This window comes from Gallinula chloropus, assembly GCF_964237585.1.
Source record: "Gallinula chloropus genome assembly, chromosome: 6".
NCBI classification, from domain to species: domain Eukaryota; kingdom Metazoa; phylum Chordata; class Aves; order Gruiformes; family Rallidae; genus Gallinula; species Gallinula chloropus.
This window is the reverse complement of record NC_140091.1, coordinates 24,790,582-24,807,876: the sequence shown is the minus strand read 5'-3', so window position 1 is coordinate 24,807,876 and position 17,295 is coordinate 24,790,582. Positions and strand designations below refer to the sequence as shown.

Below are 17,295 nucleotides of genomic sequence, written 5' to 3'. Positions count from 1 at the left end.
CAGGAGTTGAAGGCAAGGCCCCTCCTGCCCGGTTTCTCACCTTGTGTCCTGCTCTAGATGCTGGGTTGGTTTTTTTTATTTAAAGTGAAATAAAACTGCAAGAGAAGAAAGTCTCCGTGCTTCAGTTTCACTGTGCTGCCCCCGCTTGTCTCCTTCCACCTGGACTTGGGATATTGGCAAAATATTCATTCAGGGAGGGGCATGGGAGGTGCATGCAGTGCCAGGAATCTGCAGTCCCACTCTGCCAGGAGGCCACAGAAGAGCAGGGTCATAGGTGCAATCCAAGCCAGGGGAAAGCCCTGGTGCTCTGCTGTGGCCAGGGAGTTCACCAAAGCCTTTCTGACCAGAAAGTCTTTTGCTGGGACCAGTCCAGAGAGCTCACCGGAGCCCGAGGAACCAGAGAACTTTCTGCAGTGGAAAGGCAGGTACTTTAGGGGCTTTAGGGGCCTGGGATCCCACCGAGTCCTGCTTTCTCCTGCATTACACTGGTGACAGCAGAGGTCACCATCTGTCCCCTTGCAGTCAGACCCCCTGTACCTCCACTGGTTTATGAACTTGTACAGAACTGTGAAGCCCAGCTCCGTGTTTGTAGTGCTTATGTCTAAAACCTTTTGGGTTTGTGGGGTTTTTTTAAGGTGAAAAATGCTGCTTACATGCACCCCGAGTATTCTTGGAACTGGTCGGTGTTTTGATGCCAGAGTCCCAGGGTTGCACGTACCCCCTGGGACAAAGGGAGATGTAAGTAAGATCCTTCATATCGCTAACGCTGGTAATTGCCAAGAGACGTATCTGCTTACACGCCCAAGTACAGCAGCTGCACGTGTGAAACACTGGCTTCTCCATCTGATATGGGCAAGATCCACTGAAACAAAAGGGAAAAGCAGAAGGTTTCACCAGGCGTGGTATAAATTCCCATGCTGACTTAGAGCCGTTAAACTGCAGACCCTGGATCAAACCTGAAATCTTTGTCCGAGGCATAACCAGACTGACTGTGTCATCTGCCACAGATGGGTATGTGCTGGGGTCACCTGTGCAGTGCTGAGGGCACAGGTACAGTGCTGGGGACAGATGTACAGTGCTGAGGTCACCTGTGCAGTGCTGGGATCACACCTGCAGTGCTGCTGAGGACACATACACACTGCTAGAGACACACATACAGTTCTGGGGACAGATGTACAGAGGCGGGAACACGTGTCCAGTGCTGGGGGCACACGTGTAGTGCTCAGGACAGACGTACAGAGGTGAGGACAGACCTACAGTGCTGGGAACATGCGTATGGTGCTGGGGACACACATGCAGTGCTGGGGACGCACATACAGAGGTGGGAACACACATACAGCGCTGGGGATAGACGTGCAGTGCTGGGGACACACATACGATGCTGGGGACGCACATAGAGTGCTGGGAACAGACCTACAGAGGTGGGGACACACGTGCCGAGGTACTGGGCAGGGCAAAGTTCCTCACGACCTCCGAGACGATGGGGAAGACTCGTGCACAGCAGCCGCCCGCAGAGCCACCCGCACCCGCGTCAAGCCCCGGACGCTCCCCAGGGCTCCCCGCCCCACTCCCCGCCGCCCGGGCCCCGCCTGCGGGCGGTGCCGCAGACAGACCCGGCCCCGGGCGCGGCCCCGCTCCCGCCTCCGTCCCGCGTCGTGCCGAGCTGCTCTGCGCCGCGCCGGAGGGTGAGTTTGGGCCGGGTCGCAGCGTGTTGGTGCCGATAAAAGGCAGCGGGCGCTCCGTGACCGAGGGCGGGCCCCGGGGAAGGTACCCGCGGGGAGACGGGGGCGGTGGGGCTCTGGGTGCCGCCCGCCTGCCCGGGGCCGGGGGGGTACGGGGCACACAGGCAGATGCTCTGGGGACCGGAGACAAAGCCGGAGCTCGCGTCTGGAAGCCCGGGCAGAACCTGAGTAGGCGTCGGAGCGAGGAGGGGGGTTTTGCCCTTTTTTTTGGGGCAAACTTGTTAAAAACCATTGTGGGGGAGTAAAGGCACCCCCGGGCAGCCCCTCTGCCCTAGCCCCTGCCCGGGCTGGGTCACGCTCTGCCATCCCTTCATCCTGCAGCTCCAGGCCAAAACGTCGCGGCATGGAAGGTCCAAATTGGGTCTTGCACGCCACAGCAAGTGCTTGTCACTAAAGTCCTTGGAGCTGGGACAAAGGTTATTGAGATGCACAGGCCGCCAGAATCCGGAAACAGCCGCAGAGCCGCACGGCTGCCGAGAGGCTGAGAGTCCTGTGGGCTTTGGAGCGCTCTATGGGACTGCAGATTGCCAGAGTAAGGGTGTGCAGCAGGGTCTCACACTGGGAATGGAGCAGCTTCACAGGACCCCCAGCTCAGTGCTTTGCTGCAACTGAATCGCACTCTGGGCTGCTAAGATAAAACACAGTTCATAGCTTAGCCACATGAAGGTAACACACCCAGTCCTCCCTGGCAGGTGGGGGTTCCCCAAATTATCGACCTTGTGATTTGAAGTCGCATCAGCCTGCTCTATGGGGTGGGAACGTGGTGTAGCCTCAGCGTCTCCGTTCTGGGGCGATAACCTGGATTACACGTGGGTGTAGCTGACATGTCTTAGCTACCTGAGGTTTTCAGTGCTCCTATGGATAATTGTTTACCAAACTTCACGTGGACAAAGCCAGCTGCTGTCTTCACCTTCCTCCATCAGTAGCAATCCCTTTGTAAATGAGAAAGAAAAGCCTCCAGTCCCCCCAGATCCCCTGCCAGGTGTGCTGGTGCTGTTGAAATAGGAAGGCTGTTTGCTCCCATTCCATGATGCGGCACGTTTCCCCTCCCGTGATGACAGATTGTGTTGGAGGGACAGTGCAGGAGACACCAAAGCACGGTGGAGGCACCAGAATGAGACTAGGCAGCAGCTGGGATTTGGTTTGGAGAGAGAACGGGCTCTGTGCTGGAGAGGGGTCTCTGCTGTCTCCTGCTGCAATGTGATCTTGGGCCACACAGACAGAAACCATCTGAGGTTTGGGATTGAGCAAGAGGACTGGTGCTGGATGATTGCAGGTAAGGACCCTTGTCCTCACTTGCAGCCAGGCATGGTGCTGGAGTGCTTGGTGTCACCTTCCTCCCAGCAGCACAGCTCTGGCAGATGGGGAGCAGGACAGAGAGAGCAGCATGCAACACAGCCTTGCTGTGGGCAGTGTGGAAGCAGGCTGGTGGGGTTGCCTTCTGCTCCACGTTTCCATGTCAGGCCAGCACAAGGAAGTGCAGAGCCGTTGATGCAAACCACACAGGGCCCGGTGTCGCGGGGCCGGCAGCCTGGCTGCTGCAGATGTTGGTAAATGTGGCAGCTGGATGTTGCTGGGGGCTGCGTACGGGCCTCTGGTACAGTTCCTGGGAGCATCACTTGTCTTGCCAGCACCCCTTTGCTGAAAGGATTGGGTTGTTGCTGCTGCTGTTGCAGTGGGGTTTAAGGCTGCTGTGTGTCAGGGCGACTGAGCGGTTCCACCTAACCACCCATGCAGCCCAGCTCCCTTTGGCTCCAGGGACTTCTGGGCCGGTTTGGGTTTGCTTGCATTGTAATTCCTAGTTTGCCTCTCATTCCTAGAGCTTACCCGGTTTCCCTTGGAGTTAGTGCAAAGCACCTGCACTCACAACATCCCTCAGCAGGGAAGTGGCAGGTCTGTTTTTCACTGCTTGAAAATGCTTGGGTGGGTTGTCTGTATTTCCCGACTTCGTTTGGTGGCCCCTAGCTCTGGTGTTGGAAGCAAGCTATGAGCCTCCATCCACCTCCTTAGAGCATCCCTGCGGGCACAGCCCCATGTCAGCAAGGCAGTGGGACTCAGCCAGAGCTGATGGAACCTTCTGCAGGCTGTAATCCTGCTCTGCACCAGAGGCTGGACTGGGGCCATCCAGACACGCCATCCCACCAACACCTCAGTGATTTAAGACTTGACAGGAACTGAGCAGACAGCCCTTGGTTTGTGCTGCCCAACACCCAGGGGGCACCAAGGGTGAGTATTTCCCCATGTCGTGGTTTTACCCCAGCTGAGAGCCGAGATCCACGCAGCTGCCTGTTCCTTAAAGGAAAAGAGCAGGGGAAGAGGGAAGAGGGAGGTGAGAGGCAAGGGAAGGGAAAAGGAAGGGGCAAATGACCCCAAAACCAAGAAACTAAGAGGCCCGTGGGTTGGGATAAGGATAGTTTACTAAGATAACAGAAAGATAAAATATAACAATGCTAACAGGACTTTAGAGCAAAAATCTATGAAGCTGTTGATACACAATGCAGTTTCTCACCGAACCCACAGCTCAGGCCGTGCCACCCAGAGCCGTCCTGAAACCCAACCGTTCCCCAAGAACCGTGTGTCCCGGAGCAGCCCCTGCTCTTCCTTCCAACAGCCCTCCAATATCCTGGGCAGGACGTAATTGGCATGGAATACTCTCTTTGGACAGTTTGGGTCACCTGTCCTGGCTTTGCCCCTCCTTTCTCATGAATAGAGAAATACGAAGAGCTGAGAAAGTCCTTGACTGTCTGACAGCAACTAAACACATCAGGGTGTTATCAGCACTGCTTTCATTTTAACACCCAAACACAGCATTCCATCCACTGCTACAAATGAAGTTAACTCCATCCTGACCAAAACCAGGACACCCCAGCTCATACTTTCTCCTTTCCTCCAGCCAGTCCCTATTCCAGGAGAGCTTGGGCCCATGCTTCGCAGCTCTTCCACGCACACGGATCTGTGTGTAGCGAGCTGCTGCTTCTGCCATCACAGCCCACCATAGTAACAGGCTCTCTCTTCCTGACAGCACCAAGATGGCTGCTCTGTCAAAGGAGTATGGCTACGTCATCCTGACAGGGGCTGCCAGCTTCGTCTTGGTCACGCACCTCGCGGTGAAGGTGGCCAAGGCCCGCAAGAAGTACAACGTGGAGGTGAGTGCGCAGGCCGAGGGCGGAGCCGCTCTGCAGCGGGGGCTCCACACAAGCTCGGTGACACTGTGCTTCTTTTTGGGTGACCCGCTGACACCTCCTTGCCCCACCTCATGGGTGCAGAAGGGATGGAGCTGCCATCCTGGCTTTCCAGATGGTGGGACAGAGTTTGGAAATCAGGTGCTTGGCACCGAGCAGAGGCGGCTGAAAGCACAAAGCTTTGATGAGCAAAAAACTGCTTGGCTCTGGCTCCTTTTTCCCTGCAAAGAAGGTCAATGCAGCAAAGGGGGGTGGAACAACAGTGCCAGGAGGGTTTCTGGAGCTCGGAGGGAACACGAGACCTAGCACAAGCAGTCTTTCTAAAGGACCTTCCCTTGGCTGAGGAGCCTGCAGGCTGGGCAAGGCCGTCTGATGGCACGCAGAAGCTGCTGTGTCGCTTGGCTCCAGGTACAAACACCTGCATCACTGCAGGAAAGGACAAGCAGCAGTGAGCAAAAGGACAGCCCTGGGCACTTCCTCTAGGGCCCGGGTGCCTGATGGGGTGACCCTGCTCCTACCTCATGAAGTCAGAATGACACACAGTGCTGGATTTCAGGATGGGGGAAGCCCCTCCCAGGCTGTTCCTGGGCAATGGGCTGCTGCCAGTTCCCCAGAGGGAATACGTCCTCAGTAACACTGCTTTTCTCTACCCTCCAGAGAGAGAGGATTGAAACAGGGAGGTCACCAGTACCTTCTGTTCAAAGCAGGGCCAGCTCCTGGGTACCATCAGCTTGCTCAGGGAGTTCAGAAACTGGGTTAGGGCAAGCAGCAGTTTCAAAAGGCAGCGGTGGGCTCCGAGACAGGCTCTGACCTGCCAATGCAAGTCAGCCCTGGGAGCACCCTCACAGCCTGGGGCTCCTGGGGAGCAGTGCTACAGGACACGCTTCTCTCTATGGGGAACAGCCCTTGCTCATGTTTCACTGCTGTGGTTTGGTTGTTTTTTGCAGTATCCAACCATGTACAGCACAGACCCTGACCATGGGCGGATGTTCAACTGCATCCAGCGCGCACACCAGAACACGTGAGTACCGCGTACAGACGCAGAGCTTGAAAACTCAGAGGGCTGCAGAGGAGAGCCTATGGCTAGAGACCCACTGCTGCTGAGTGCCTGAGCCCCCAGGGAAAACACCTGGCCACGTAGGGGTTCCTTACCGTGCTTTAAACCACATGACAGGATTGGGAGGCAGCGTCCTCTTCCTCAGCGCCTGGCTCTGTGCCTCCATGGGTGGATCGAACCACACGAGAAATCTTGTGTCCAGAGGAGCCTGTCTGGGGGCTGCTGATGTGCTGCACTGCTCAGGTCTGCCGGTGAGAGGCTAATGTTTGCCCAGGCTGCAACTGCATATCACAGGGGTGCCAGGAGGAGCAACTCCTCGTGGACTAGGTGGTGGCAAGTAGCATTTAGTAGTGGCTTAAGGCACCAAAGTGGAAAGAGTGGGTGTCCTTGGAGAGACACAGATGGGTGCATGCCCAGATTCCCTCCTGCCTCCATCCGTGGCCATAGCATCAAGCATGGCTCTCTGGGTGGGGAGGCTCAGCAGAGCCCTTAGCAGGGGCAGCTCCCAGCTGCTGCCTTGCCAGAGTTTCCTCTCTGTAAGCGACTTGAGCACAAACACAACCTTCTCACCTTTCTTTCCAGGTTGGAAGTTTACCCTGCCTTCCTGTTCTTCTTAGCCACGGGTGGAGTCTACCACCCGGTAAGTGATACTACAGTGTGGGTCTGCATAACTGAACTGTGCTCTTACCCCGACATGGGGAGGGTGGGGGGGCACTGGGCCAAGCTAGCCCCTCTGGAGGGGGCAGGCTGCTTCACCAAGCTACATCATGCTTCATAGCAGTGCCCCTTCTGAACACAAGCGGTAGAAGGTCTTGTACAGGGGAACCACAAGTATTTAGTAAAACTCATGACTGCTGCTTTAGCTGTTAGGTCCCTTTCCTTCCCTGGAGGGTGCCTTGTTGGACAAACAAGCCTTTGCAGCCTCCAGACTTCAGTGCTTCTCTTTCCTCTCCTAGCGAGCTGCCACAGGGCTCGGCCTCACCTGGATCCTCGGGAGAATCCTCTATGCCTATGGCTACTACACAGGAGGTAGGTCTTTACCCCGGAAGGTGCCTGGAAGCCCAAGCCTACTGCAGCGGCCTCGGGGCTCTTTCCTCCAGCTCTCTTCACAGAGGCAGCGTAAAGCTTCCAGTCAAGGGGTAGAGAAAGGGATGCTGGTGCACGGGCTCCTAGCTCAGCAGTCTGCTTTTCCTACTGCTAGGAAGAGCATGGATCTATTAAGGGGAGGTACACAGCCCAAGCATCCGCTGTTCTGCCTCGAGATTCCTCTCTAGCTCCCGCTCTATCGGGTTTTCGGACTGGGCTGGTCTTTCAGCGATGGGCTGCTGCACTGACATGTCTTTTTTTTTTTTTCCAGAACCAAAAAACCGAAGGAGAGGGGCCATTAGTTCAGTTGCACTCATTGGGCTGGTGGGCACAGGCGTGTGTTCAGCTTGCCAGCACCTCGGCTGGATGTGCCAGCACTAACCCACCGTTGTGATGACTGCCTGGGAAACTGAAGAGATTTTTGGTTTGTTTTCATTTCCTATCCATGTTGGTCATATGGGGTTTTTTTTTTTCCTCCTCCATTTAATAAAATAAAAAGTTGTCAATTCTGTATTTGCATTCTAAAATTCTGAAATGCTTTCTGAGGAAGTTTTGCAGAGCAACAGAAATCTGCCCATCAGGCAGAGATAATCTCTGCTTTTATGATTTTGGTGAACAAAAAGCCAGCTTCCAATCTGCACATTTAACCCATGCAGCAACAGTCCCCGCTGTCTTATCAGATGGTTCTGCACCCCTTAAGTCATCTCACTCTCAGATGAGACGTTCTAAACAGAATTAATTTTATTAGATTGCTAAAAACAAGATGTAAGCAAGCTTTTACAGTTGTTGCTTCCCCATGTTTATAGAGAAGCAGGCCTGGGGGAAGGAAGTCAAACAGCTTTGGCTTAAGACAGACAGTGCACTATCCTATGCTGGAGCTTGCTACCTCTCCAGTTGTGCTCCGTGCTGTGTGTGTGGAGATGCCTCTCGGGGCCACACCTGTCCCAGGCAGCATCAGTCACCATCCCACAATATTTTGTCCCACCTTGGAAGTGAGGTACAGACAGAGAACAAAACTTGTGTTTACAAGGGGGCTAGAGGGAATAAACAATCCTGCCTTAAGGCTTTTATACACTCAGAGAATAGGACCTGTAGCTACAGGTATCGCCAAGAGCTTATACACATACTGTGTAGGGTCATACCTGTTAAGAAGCTGAAACTGAAGCTGCCTGAGGGTGCAGACACACAGCAGGGGATGCAGCCTGCACTGGGCCTCTGCAACACTGGCGCAGGAAGACGTGCTGGTGCTGCAAGCCAGACTGCTGCTTCCTACTCTGGGGTTTCCATCCTCCTCCGGACAGGCTGAGCCCCACGTGCCAGAGCACGGTGGTAAATGCTGCCTCAGCTATGCTTCCTCCCCAGGCACTTACTTAGAATTTTAGAGCACATTATTGCTGTGTAAATGATCCACATCTATGGCTGACAGGCAAGAACTGGTTGATAGGCCCTTGAGCAGGCTCCAGAGCCGCTAAAACACAGATTCCACGTCACCCATCTCTACGCAGACAGTCTTCAGCTGCGAGTAGTACTCGATGGCTGCCCGCCCATTCTCTCTGCCAAATCCTGTGGGGACAAGCCAGAAGTGAGAACTCAGCTCCAGCCAGTGCCAGGTGCCACTCACAGTCCCTGTAATGTTGTCTCACCAGGGAAGGTCAAACAGAGCTCACCTGATGCCTTGTATCCTCCAAATGGCAGCTCCACGGGGCTGATGTTGTAGTTGTTAATGAAACACATCCCAGCTTTGAGAGCAGCCACTACTCTGTGAGCCTTCTGTATATCCCTGCAGGAAGAGGGAAATTCAGACAGATCCTTTCCCCTTCATCCCCTCCTTCCCTGTCAGCTGACATCCCACTGGAGGAATGCCAGCAAGTCAGAGTGTTTTTTGGAGCCCAGTGTGCCCTACTCCATCCCCGCCTGCTCAAAGGATGCAGCACCTATTCCCAAGGACACTCAAAACTCTGTTTGATTTGAGAGGGCAGGACAAGGACACCAGCGAAGCAGCCTGCAGCAAGCAGCCAAGAGCCTTTTTATTGTGCTTTCAGCAGTGTAGCAGGCTCCTGGTGCACATCTCCTAGAGATGCAGGAAGGCAGGCAGCAGGCCAAGAGCAGGCTGGAAGGAGCCTAAAGGACAGCTGGCTCCACCTAATCCTTCAGGAAAAACTAGGAGATGTGCAGTCATGCACAAAGTTCCTTTTTGGCAATTCCATTGCTCCAGCTCTTCCTGGAAGAAGATACCTGTGGCCCATGCCAGGTGCTGCAAGAGGAGCATCAAGTTACTGCAATATTTCCCTTCTCCCCTCCCTAGACTGCTTCCACACCAGCCACGCTACCAAGCCGTACCTGGTGAAGACACCACCAGCCAGGCCGAATTTAGTGTTGTTGGCTCTCTCCAGAACCTCCTCCTCTGTGTCAAACGGCAGAATGGACATGACAGGCCCGAAGATCTCTTCCTTCACGCACGTCATGTCATCCGTGCAGTTCCCTGGAAGCATGGCAAAGCACACGTGCCTGAGTAGGAAGAGTCAGCCAAACAGCCTGGGCATTTGGCAACCCATGCAGCCTTCCAGACAGCGCTTGGCACTGTGCAGCCCCCCACCCCAGCCCCAGCTTGGCTGGCAGAGGAGCAAGTCCCATCCTGCATCTCAAGGCAGCAGAGGCACAAACCGCATGTGTCCAGCCAGACCCTCCAACAGCAGATTTCTCTGGATACAGCCCCTAAGTGCCTCAGTGCTCCCTAGTACACCTGTACCTGTGCCTGTCCCCGCTGCGGATGTACACACAGTCAGGTTATGCTGAATACAGCTTTCTCTAGAATAAACTCAGCAGCACCCACTTAGAAGCCTGCAGTACCATAAGTAGGGCAGATCATACCTAACACACAGGGTCGCATGTAGTAGCCATTCTTCAGCTTTGAGTCATCTGGCACATACAGGTCCCCACCACACAGCACCTTTGCCCCCTGAAAAAGAGCAAATAAAAGGTAGGCAGGCATGTCCAGAGGCATTCTGCCCATCTGCCACAGCTCTGGAGGGCTGATACTGCCTGCTGGATTTAAAGTCCTGCCGGACAGACCATATCTATGTCCTCCCTGGTGTCTCTCCTGGACAGCTGACAGAGCATCATTGATAGATCGGGAGGTGAGACCTATGCTGAAAGTCCAAACAACACTGATTTGGTGTGCAAGCACCACGGGAGCCAGCATAGGTTGGAGGGAAGCGACTACAACTAGGAGTAGATCTCAGCTAGCATCACGTTTACTTCTACATCTTCACATGGCGTGAATGTCCTCATTAGAGTCAATCAGTCACTTTGCACACCTACCTCCATCAAATGCCCCACTTGATATTGGATTTCTCCTCTCATTCTGCATATCCCTTTCCACATCAATCTTACTGTCTCCAAATCTTCACCTAGCCCTCCAAGCTTTCTCTCACAGTTCCTCTTCTTCAGCCCATCCCCAAACTGGCTACACCTAGTCAAGTCTCTAGGGCTGGCATTTAAAACATCTTTACACTCCACAATAAAACCTAGAGAAGGAAATTAAACTAAAAAAATAAGATGAAAAAATAAAATGAAAAAATAAAATAAAATAAAAATCCTGGGTTGATCTTATTGATCTTACAGAGACTTCCAGCAGCCTGTAAATTTGGCCTTTGATCCTTCGTAAGCTCTTTCTGCAACCAGTAAAACTGGAACCCAAACGAAACAGCAGCCAAGTGTGCAAGGCATCACCATAAAACTTAGATAAACCGGCCCAACCGTGTGGATTCCCCCCCCATGTCACACTCCGCTGTGCTGGGCAGCTCACAACCTCTAAAGCTCAGCAGCATCAGGATATGAAAACCCACGTCACCTTCCGTACTGATTTAGAGATGTGCGCTGGGTCGCGTCTAATCTAGCAGCCCAAAACACCAAAGGAGTAATCCAACCACAACAAAAAGGCAGCTTTAACCAGGAAGGCACGGGGCAGGAAAGCAGCCGCCAGTCTGTCTGTCTCACAAGAAAGATATTTCAGGACAGCCACAAGGCAGCATCACACTCTCACCTGCTCCTTCGCCTGCTTGATAAAGCCCTGGACACGATCCAGGTGGGGCCGGTTGATGAGGGCTCCCATCCGTGTGTCTTCCAGGAGCGGGTCTCCAACTTGAATTTTCTGGGTGCGTTTCACCACCTCCTCTGTGAAGACATCCAGTATCTTCCTCTCCACGAACACCCGCGTGCCGTTGCAGCACACCTGGGACAGGGGACAGGCTGCTCAGAGGGAGACACAGGGTCCTTCCCTGGCTTGGGCCCTGCTAAAGCAACTCTCAGAACAGCCCCTCACAGCTGCCGAAACAGCAACCTCGTCCCTGGGGACAAAGCCTAGATCACCCTGCTGCTCATGACTGCACTGCACAGTCCATGCTGAACACAGCGCTACCCATGCCACCATGTAGCAAAAAATGCAGTCACCAGGAGGAGAGAACTCCAGCAGCCCTTCCCATTCCCAGAGATGGCCCTACTAAGCCAGTTTGCCAGCAGGATTACAGAAAACCCACAGCACATGTGGAGATCCCAGATTTGTGACAATGGACAGAGCCTCACAGGGCTGTGGCTAAGCACACCAAGCTAGAACCTGCTGCCCCTCCAAAGGACACCAGCACAGCCTCTTCTGACCTCTGTGTGCCAGACTGGAGTTCAGGACACAGCAGCAGCTGCTAGAGATGCTCCACTTCTGGGAAGGACAGGGCATCAGCTAAAGCACACTCCACTGGGATGCCCTGCACTGGCTTCTGCAAGGGCACCTTTTCTGATCCCTTGGAACACTGCACAGGGAAATGCACGGGAAAAGGAGAGCTTCAGGGCATCCCTCACTAAGCCAGGTCACATGCTGGCTCTGCTGCCCAACCGTCAAGCCACATCACCACATTCCCGTCCCGCAGACACACACCTCACCCTGCGTGAGGAAGTTTGCCATGAGGGCTCCATTCACAGCGTTCTCCAAGACACAGTCAGAAAAGATGATAAGGGGAGATTTGCCTCCCAGCTCCAGGGTGACTGGTTTGATCCCTTTAGCTGCCATCTCCATGATCTGACAGAAACAAGGATGGAAGAGACAAGTGACCCACTGGTAAACAGGAGGTAAGAGACACCCCAGGGGAACATTCCCACAGGGCCCTTCACCAACAACAGAAGCAGCACAAAGGGCAAGCCAGGTGTCCGAGATGCATCCAGTTCAGACCAAGGACAGTCTCAGAGGGTTTGGGATTTTTTTTTTTTTGTTTAAAGATAAACCCAACAAAACCTGAGGAGCCATTTGCAGGAAGCCTTGTGCTCAGCCCAAGTCTGGAGGACAGCTGTAACCGCACCCCACGGACATGCAAACGTAAGGAGAGTTCAATGGGCAACGTTTCCCTTCTTTCAAATCAGAAGTTATTTTTTACAACCCTTTTTAAGGACTTTTACCTTTTGAAGAATAAACTGAAGGTAAGAAATTCACAGAAACTAACCTCCTGGTTAAAAACAATAGATTGTATGCAGCTAAAACGAACCAGTTCTGCCAGAAATGCTCACCCATCTTCCCAGTTCTGCTCTGGTTTAGGTTTTATTTTACCTCCTCCTCACACAGATACCTGCTCTAGTGTCTCAGAGCCTTCCCCGAAGCCAGAGGCTAAACAAGGGAAGATGACCAAGAGGCTCCTCTGAAAGAACCGAGTGCCCAAGCCCATGCTCAGTGGGCTAACTGGAGCCCCAGTGTAATCCTGTACGCGCAAGCACCTTGCTGATACCCGAAAATGCGAACTCGCACCCCATCTTTATGCACAAAAGCTCCAGGGGGTACTGACATCCACAGCACAGCAGGAAGACTGGCACTAGAAAGCCCCCTGTGCCCCCAAGTGCAAAGGTGTCTTTACCTTGATGCCAGTTGGCACGCTGCCAGTGAAAGAGATTTTGGCCACATCTGGGTGATGACAGAGGAACTGGCCTGTGGCCACTCCACCCTGCACCACGTTGAAGAGCCCCTTGGGCACACCAGCCTCTGTGAAGATCTCTGCCAACCTCACCACTGAAATGGGGGTGAAGGGAGAGGGCTTGAAGACCATCGCATTGCCTAGGGGAACCCAGACAGAGGCAAGGTGGGGTTAAAACTCAAACTGCTTTAGGAAGAACAAAGACAAGCAACCAACCAAAAGAAAAAAAACAAAACCAGAACACCCCACACAAGGAGCTTGTCTCAACAGTTCCCAGAAGATCCCCCCTAAGAGAGGGAGAAACAGTTTCAGCTGAACTAATGACAAGGAGGAACTGCATCTTACTGCTGGGGGAATATGGGGTTGCTGGTCCTGCACTGCAGACACTTCCAGACCTTCCCAGCCAGGTGCAAAGCCAAGCGATCAGCCTTTTTCCTGCCCCCTCAGCATTCACCACGTTCTCACTGCCATTGCCCTTCCCGTCCTACCAGAGTATCAGCTGGAAGGTTCTGCTAATCCTTCAACGTAATCCTAGACTTCATCCCCCAAAACACTCTCCCCAACAGGATCACTCAGCTGCAAAGAGAAGCCTGCACGGGCAGAGAGTCTCCATTACCACAAGCCAACGCCGGGGCAGACTTCCAGCAGGCAATCTGGAAAGGGTAGTTCCAGGCTCCGATCCCAACGCACACCCCAAGGGGCTCTCTCCGAGTGTACCCAAAGGATCCCCCAGGAAGCTGGATGTGTTCACCTGCAAATAAAAAAAAAAAAAAAACCAAAAAACACAAGATAGAGAAGAGCAAAGCCCCTTCCTGTCTTATCAGAGCCACAGGGACCAGATCTCATTTTGGCTGGGAACAGAGGCGTGGGGCCTGGATCCCAGCGGGCTCGCAGAGCAGGCCTAAGTGCCCACTGAGTGTGGCAGCATTAGCTAGAGATCTCTGAAAATCCTTTCAGGATATTCAGAAAAAGGGGTTGACCATTTCAGCAGCAAAGATAGTCTCATGCCACTTAAGTTACCAGGGAACACAAGTGGGAGGACAGAGAGTAAAGAGCAAACTCCAGTAACGTTCTCACCTGCCAGAGATCCTGCCAGTCCTGCGTAGTACTCCAGGCACTGCCAGGAGATGTCAATGTCCACCCTGGCTTCAAAGATGGATTTCCCATTGTTGATTGTTTCCAAGGTGGCAATTTCTTCTCTCTGCTCCTGTGAGAGGCACAGTACAGCGACAACAGGTTAGAGAAGCTGGTAGTCTCCCTGTGGAGTTGTACATCTGCTTCCCAGCCACACAAGTCCCAAACAAGGTTCTGCTGGGAGAAACTGTCATGTCTAAAGGGCACAGTCCCAGTCACTATTTATCAGCTTCCCAGTGGCGACCTATTGCAGGGGAATGTCAAACAGATAGCTGCTGGGGTTCGCTGCTGGGCCAGTCTTGCTTAACACCCCTGTTTATCTGAAAGATGAGCAAACTTGAACCGAGAAGCCGTGTGGTGAACAGTGATTAGAATTCACAGAACCAAACTGGGAGGAACTGCAAACAGCAAGATCAGAATGGAAGCAGAGGACGTGGTGAGACAGGCAAAGCAGCACAGCTGGAAAGCATCCTTTAACAGGCCACATCCCAGACAGAAATATTGCCCTGCTGCAGAAGTCTGGCAGAAAGAAGAGAGTTTTCTCCTCACATAGACACACCAGGGAAAGGAGAGCTGGTTTCTTAAGATCCAACTTCCATGTGTGAGAGCACGTTATCACACAAAGCAGTCTGGGATAAAGCCAGCTCCTTTGTATCCTCTCCCATGTGTATTATCTAGCAGCTAAGATAAACCCCAGCATTCCTACTTCTTTTTTTTTATTACTAAAACCAGACACACTCTAGTCACGTGGTAACAGTGCTGAACAAGCTGGGAGTTGAACAGTGTGATGGTTACACAATTTCAGCTTTGAAATTGCAGACAGTGAAGCTCAGTCTCTGAGGCTGTAGGAGCAGCATGAGCCCTGCGAGACCCCGACTGGGTGGGCTCAGTTTTATGTCATCTAACAGAATAAAGCAGGAGGTACACACCGGCCTTGAACACAGCGATAAGACAGAAGCCCTGCCCAAGGCAACACACCGTCTCCTCTGGGCAAAGGTGGGTTTTAATTCCTGCATTCCTCCTGGAGATCTGGGAGTCCTGCAGGAAGCCCCTGGCAGCCACACTGGCCCATGAGAAAGCTCAAGGACAGAACTACCCCTCTCCAAAAGAAGAGGTGCGCTCCCCCAACATACCCGGATAATTCTGGCAGCCTCCAGCAGCACCCTGCTCCGCTCCATGCCAGACATCTGGCTCCATATTTTAAAGGCACACTTTGCACTCTGCACAGCCAGATCAACCTCCTTCTCCCCAGAGCAGATCAGCTTGCTTATCACTCGACCTGGGCACATTTATAAACAATAAATAAATAAGATAGAAATCTCAGAAAACGGGGCACAAAAGAATATGGTTTATCTTGCATCAAACCCCAGAAGACTTCAGCCCAGCCAACTCTGCCAGGCTACAGAACTTCACACAAGGGTTCCCACGGATTTTTAGTTGGCCACAGAAGTGCTGCAATTCAGCTGGTCTGAATGAAAAGATCTATCTTTTTTTCCACAGTTGTGTTCTAGTTACTAATTAGCTCCAATTCTTACAAAATTCCTCTATTTTGCACTGGAGTTTGTTGTACTTTTACCACCAGCTCCAGGAGCCTGTTACAGATTCACAGAATTGTAGGGGTTGGAAGGGAGCTCCATAGATCACCAGGTCCAACCCCCCTGCCAAAGCAGAGTCCCTAGGACAGGTTGCACAGGGAGGCATCCAGATGGGTCTGAATCTCTCCAGAGATGGAGACTCCACACCCCTCTGGGCAGCCTGTCCCAGGGCTCCCTCACCTTCACTGGGAAGAAGATCTTCCCCAGGTTAGTGTGGAACTTCCCAGGCTTCCACTTGAGGCCATCGCCCCTTGTCCTGTCCCTACAGACACTGAGAAGAGGCTGGCCCTTTCCCCCTGTGTCCCACACTTCAGATATTTATAAACACTAATCAGATCCCCGCTCAGTCTTCTTTTCTCAAGGCTGAACAGCCCCAGGTCACTCTACCTACCCTCGTACAGAAGATGCTCCAGTCCCTTAATCATCTTTGTGACCCTCCACTGGACTCTCTCCAGGAGATCCCTGTCGTTTCTGTACTAGGGAGCCCAGAACCGGGGCTCTCATTACACGTTCTTCAGCACAATTAAACACTCGAAGCAATTCTAGTGAACCCCGAGCATCCCCAGAAACAGATTAAAAAGGCTTGAACCGTGTCTTTAGCCGGGAACGGGCTGGGGGCTTCGTTCGGCTGAGAGCCAGAGCCCAGTGCCACTAAAAAGCCCACGGCCGGACCTGCAGAAGGCAAAACGCAGCCACCACGGCGCTCGGGACAGCTGCACGGGCGGCAGCAAGAGCAGCCTGCTCAGCGCAGCCGATGCATCGAGCCGAGAGCGCCCGGAGGCACCGTCCCGGAGGGGAAAACAACTCCCGGGCACCGGCCCCGCAGCCAGCGTGGGCTTAAACACCCCCCTACACACACAGGCGAACACCCAGGAGCAGGCGGCGGGGCGGTACCTGTGGCCGGTTCATACACCTCCTCGGCCTGGCCGCCATCGACGGGCTGAACGCGGGTACCGGCGCGGTAGTTGAGGGGCTGGGTGACGGTGACGGTACCGGTAACGCTGCTCATGGCGAGGCTGGAACGAAAGGCAGGGAGCCGGGGTAAAAGCTTCGACAAGCGGAACGGCGCCGGCATCGGCCGGGCCACCGAGGAGAAGGCGGTAAGGCGGCGGGAACGACGGGAGACGAACCCGCACCCCGCCCGTTCCAAACCCGCGGCCACCGCCTTCTGCCTCAGGGCCGCGGGCTCCGCCCACACCGCCGCATCCACGCAATGCGTGGATGCGGCGGTGTGGGCGGAACCCGCGGCCCCTGCCCGTCGCTTTAAGCGCCCCCTGGTGGCTTGGAGGTAGCGCGCACACACACACACGCCTCGGGGAGACGGTGAAGTTCTATGGGGTGTGAGTAAAGCGTTAGTAAATCGATGCGTAGAGCCAAAAGGCAGGGAAAGCAAAACGCCTACGGCCCGGCTGCCGGCTGCAGAGTTCCTAAGGAGTTCCTCGAGCAGCTGCACAGGTTACTGTGAGGATTAAGAGCCCCCCCCACGAGCTACTGGATCAAGTAAATGAGAGCGATGTGGGTAACATGCAGCTGTGCTCCTCACCTCCG

At 53.8% G+C, this 17,295-nt stretch overlaps 2 protein-coding genes across 2 annotated transcripts; one reads left to right on the top strand and one right to left on the bottom strand.

Annotated features, from left to right (window-relative positions):
* The first annotated feature begins 1,635 nt into the window (after positions 1-1,635).
* On the top strand, positions 1,636-7,580 carry MGST3 (microsomal glutathione S-transferase 3). Its single transcript, XM_084266192.1, has 6 exons — positions 1,636-1,685; positions 4,765-4,888; positions 5,872-5,945; positions 6,564-6,621; positions 6,938-7,010; positions 7,339-7,580. Exons 2-6 carry the CDS (start codon positions 4,772-4,774, stop codon positions 7,446-7,448), a joined length of 432 nt encoding a protein of 143 aa, XP_084122318.1. The 5' UTR covers positions 1,636-1,685; positions 4,765-4,771; the 3' UTR covers positions 7,449-7,580.
* A 209-nt stretch (positions 7,581-7,789) lies between these two features.
* On the bottom strand, positions 7,790-16,899 carry ALDH9A1 (aldehyde dehydrogenase 9 family member A1). Its single transcript, XM_084266178.1, has 11 exons — positions 16,642-16,899; positions 15,286-15,431; positions 14,096-14,225; positions 13,635-13,769; positions 12,962-13,158; positions 11,998-12,138; positions 11,113-11,301; positions 9,939-10,026; positions 9,408-9,549; positions 8,735-8,847; positions 7,790-8,630 (listed from the first exon to the last, which is right to left on the bottom strand). Exons 1-11 carry the CDS (start codon positions 16,820-16,822, stop codon positions 8,536-8,538), a joined length of 1,557 nt encoding a protein of 518 aa, XP_084122304.1. The 5' UTR covers positions 16,823-16,899; the 3' UTR covers positions 7,790-8,535.
* Between the last annotated feature and the right edge of the window lie 396 nt (positions 16,900-17,295).

Excerpts from the sequence above, each read along its gene's own strand:
- MGST3 (XM_084266192.1), top strand. The coding sequence starts at position 4,772 with ATGGCTGCTCTGTCAAAGGAGTATGGCTACGTCATCCTGACAGGGGCT. Across the intron at positions 5,946-6,563 it reads CAGCGCGCACACCAGAACAC|GTTGGAAGTTTACCCTGCCT; the intron begins GTGAGTACCGCG and ends CTTTCTTTCCAG. Across the intron at positions 7,011-7,338 it reads CTATGGCTACTACACAGGAG|AACCAAAAAACCGAAGGAGA; the intron begins GTAGGTCTTTAC and ends TTTTTTTTCCAG.
- ALDH9A1 (XM_084266178.1), bottom strand. The coding sequence starts at position 16,822 with ATGCCGGCGCCGTTCCGCTTGTCGAAGCTTTTACCCCGGCTCCCTGCC. Across the intron at positions 14,226-15,285 it reads AGGCTGCCAGAATTATCCGG|GAGCAGAGAGAAGAAATTGC; the intron begins GTATGTTGGGGG and ends TGCCTCTCACAG. Across the intron at positions 8,631-8,734 it reads TGGAGGATACAAGGCATCAG|GATTTGGCAGAGAGAATGGG; the intron begins GTGAGCTCTGTT and ends TTGTCCCCACAG.